Source organism: Idiotropiscis lumnitzeri, chromosome 1 (assembly GCF_059441095.1).
Source record: "Idiotropiscis lumnitzeri isolate Australia: NSW breed Sydney's pygmy pipehorse chromosome 1, RoL_Ilum_1.0, whole genome shotgun sequence".
In the NCBI taxonomy this organism is placed as follows: domain Eukaryota; kingdom Metazoa; phylum Chordata; class Actinopteri; order Syngnathiformes; family Syngnathidae; genus Idiotropiscis; species Idiotropiscis lumnitzeri.
In genome coordinates, this window is record NC_142391.1 from 46,446,219 (window position 1) to 46,448,205 (window position 1,987).

General features: G+C 39.4%; 1 protein-coding gene across 3 annotated transcripts in view; it reads right to left on the reverse strand.

The window, feature by feature from the left end:
• Positions 1-320, reverse strand: part of ptar1 (protein prenyltransferase alpha subunit repeat containing 1) — a 102,011-nt gene extending 101,691 nt beyond the window's left edge. For all 3 annotated transcript variants that reach the window (XR_015844678.1, XM_088303411.1, XM_088303401.1), the window contains exon 1: positions 133-320. Coding sequence is in view for 2 of the 3 variants with exons in the window: in XM_088303411.1 (XP_088159537.1) it covers positions 133-218 (86 nt within the window). In the remaining variant the exon portion in view is untranslated. The remainder of the gene's footprint in view (positions 1-132) is intronic.
• Positions 321-1,987: the final 1,667 nt, after the last annotated feature.

Sequence of the window (1,987 nt, forward strand, 5' to 3'; positions counted from 1 at the left end):
GTAAACTTTGCTCGACGAGCTCACATCCCAAGTTATAAATCCAAACTCATAGATTAACTGCTGGTCAACAGCGACGACAGAGTCGTTCCAAATAACAGACAGCCAGTAAATATTACAGACAGTCACACTCACATGTTAGGGTTCCTTTTAAAAGCATTAGTAATGTCTTTAACTACTCTTTGGACCAAAACATCCACCTCTGACTGCCACTCCGCCATTTTAGGTCACCAAATGACGTCCTATAGACTCGAAGTGTTTCCAGGTTACATGACAATGATCCGGGGACAGCCACTTCTAATATTTTGAACACTCGATGCTGTCAATACACGATTTGACCACTATTCGATGTTAGTCGCGCATGCGCAGAAGGTTGGATATGTTGATCACTTACTACGGCAACTACATTAGAACAAAACACATATCTGTGGGAAAAGTTTGAAAAACATTTGTATTGGGCCATTATAATAGGAAAACAATTAACACCCATGTATTTCTACACACGAATGTGCAATAGGAATCCGTACCTGTAAACAAAGTCACAAAAGAGTAATCTGAATCTGCAAATGCATAATTGAAGTCACAAATGTGTAACGAAAATTTATAAATGTGAACGTTGATATGTCATGTCATTATCAACACCGCTTATTTTGTATAGGGTCACGGGAGGGTGCTGGAGCCTATCCCAGCTGAGTACGGGCGAAAGGCGCACTACACCCTGAACTGGTCGTCAGTCAGTCACAGGGCAGACATAGACACCATCACTGAGTGGCCACTGAACCCACGCTGCCTGCACACAACTCAGAAGACGTCTACCAACTTATTTTTCATCGTAGTGGTAGCGCCACCAACTGGTAAAAGCTAATACAAGTTATTTTCTTGGATGTTTATCTCCGAGCAGGTCAAGAAGGTTGCCCTCATATATTCTCGGATGAGTTTTTAGGCTTTGAGGATGTCACAATTCGAAAGGCTCTCTATCGCCCTCTAGAAATTTTCAAAAAAGCAGCCCCGCTTGTGTGTTTCACCTAGCTTTTTCAAAATTTTATGGAATATATGTATAAGGCCAAGACCTACAAAAATGTCTCATGCAGCCATGAGCTAAATTGTACAGGAAGTTGGCCATTTTGAATTTACTTCAAAGGGGGCGGGTCACTACAATGGACGAAATGCAAAATAACTCCCCTGCACATGCTCCAAAAAATCCAAAACTTCATCTGTACATAAAACATCCCGGCCTTAAGACATCTCTTTGTTATTATTCTGTTATACACACAGCGCCACCAAGTGGAAACTAAAAAAATCCACATTTCAGTATAGTCCAACCCTGAAGATATCTACCAACTTATTTTTCATCGTCGTGGTAACGCCACTTACTGGGTAAAGCAAACACAATTTATTTTCTTTGATGTTTTTCTCTGAGCAGGTTCGCAAGGTTGACCTCCTTTTTTTTACGAGTCTTGGGTCTCTGAGATGTGAAAATACGAAATTTGTAATTTTTCATAAAAAGTTGTGGCTGTGGCTTCGCACAGTTCGCCAATAAAACAATGTTGATTTTGAAGTTCTGAATATCAACAAAAACTCATGAAACTTTGTGCATACATCAGATTTGGCTCAATACTCAATATTTTATTAGTTTCTCGTGCAAATTTAAAAAAAATAGCTCGCTCTTGCCCGTTTGAAATTTTCAAAGAAGCAGACACTGATGTACATTTCACTTAGCTCTTTTAAAATTTGATGGAATATGTATCAGGCCAAGACCTACAAAAAAGTCTCTTGGAGCCGTATGCTTAATTGCTGAGGATGTCGGCCATTTTGAATTCACTTCAAACATTGACATGGCTTTGGCAACAAAAGCTGCTCTAACTTTAACTACACAATAGTATCGGGTGAAGATTTATCACAATTGTTAATTGAACAGGCCAAAAGACATCCACAAATTTATTTTTCATTGCATTTGTAGCACCACCTACTGGCTAAAAGGAGAAAATAC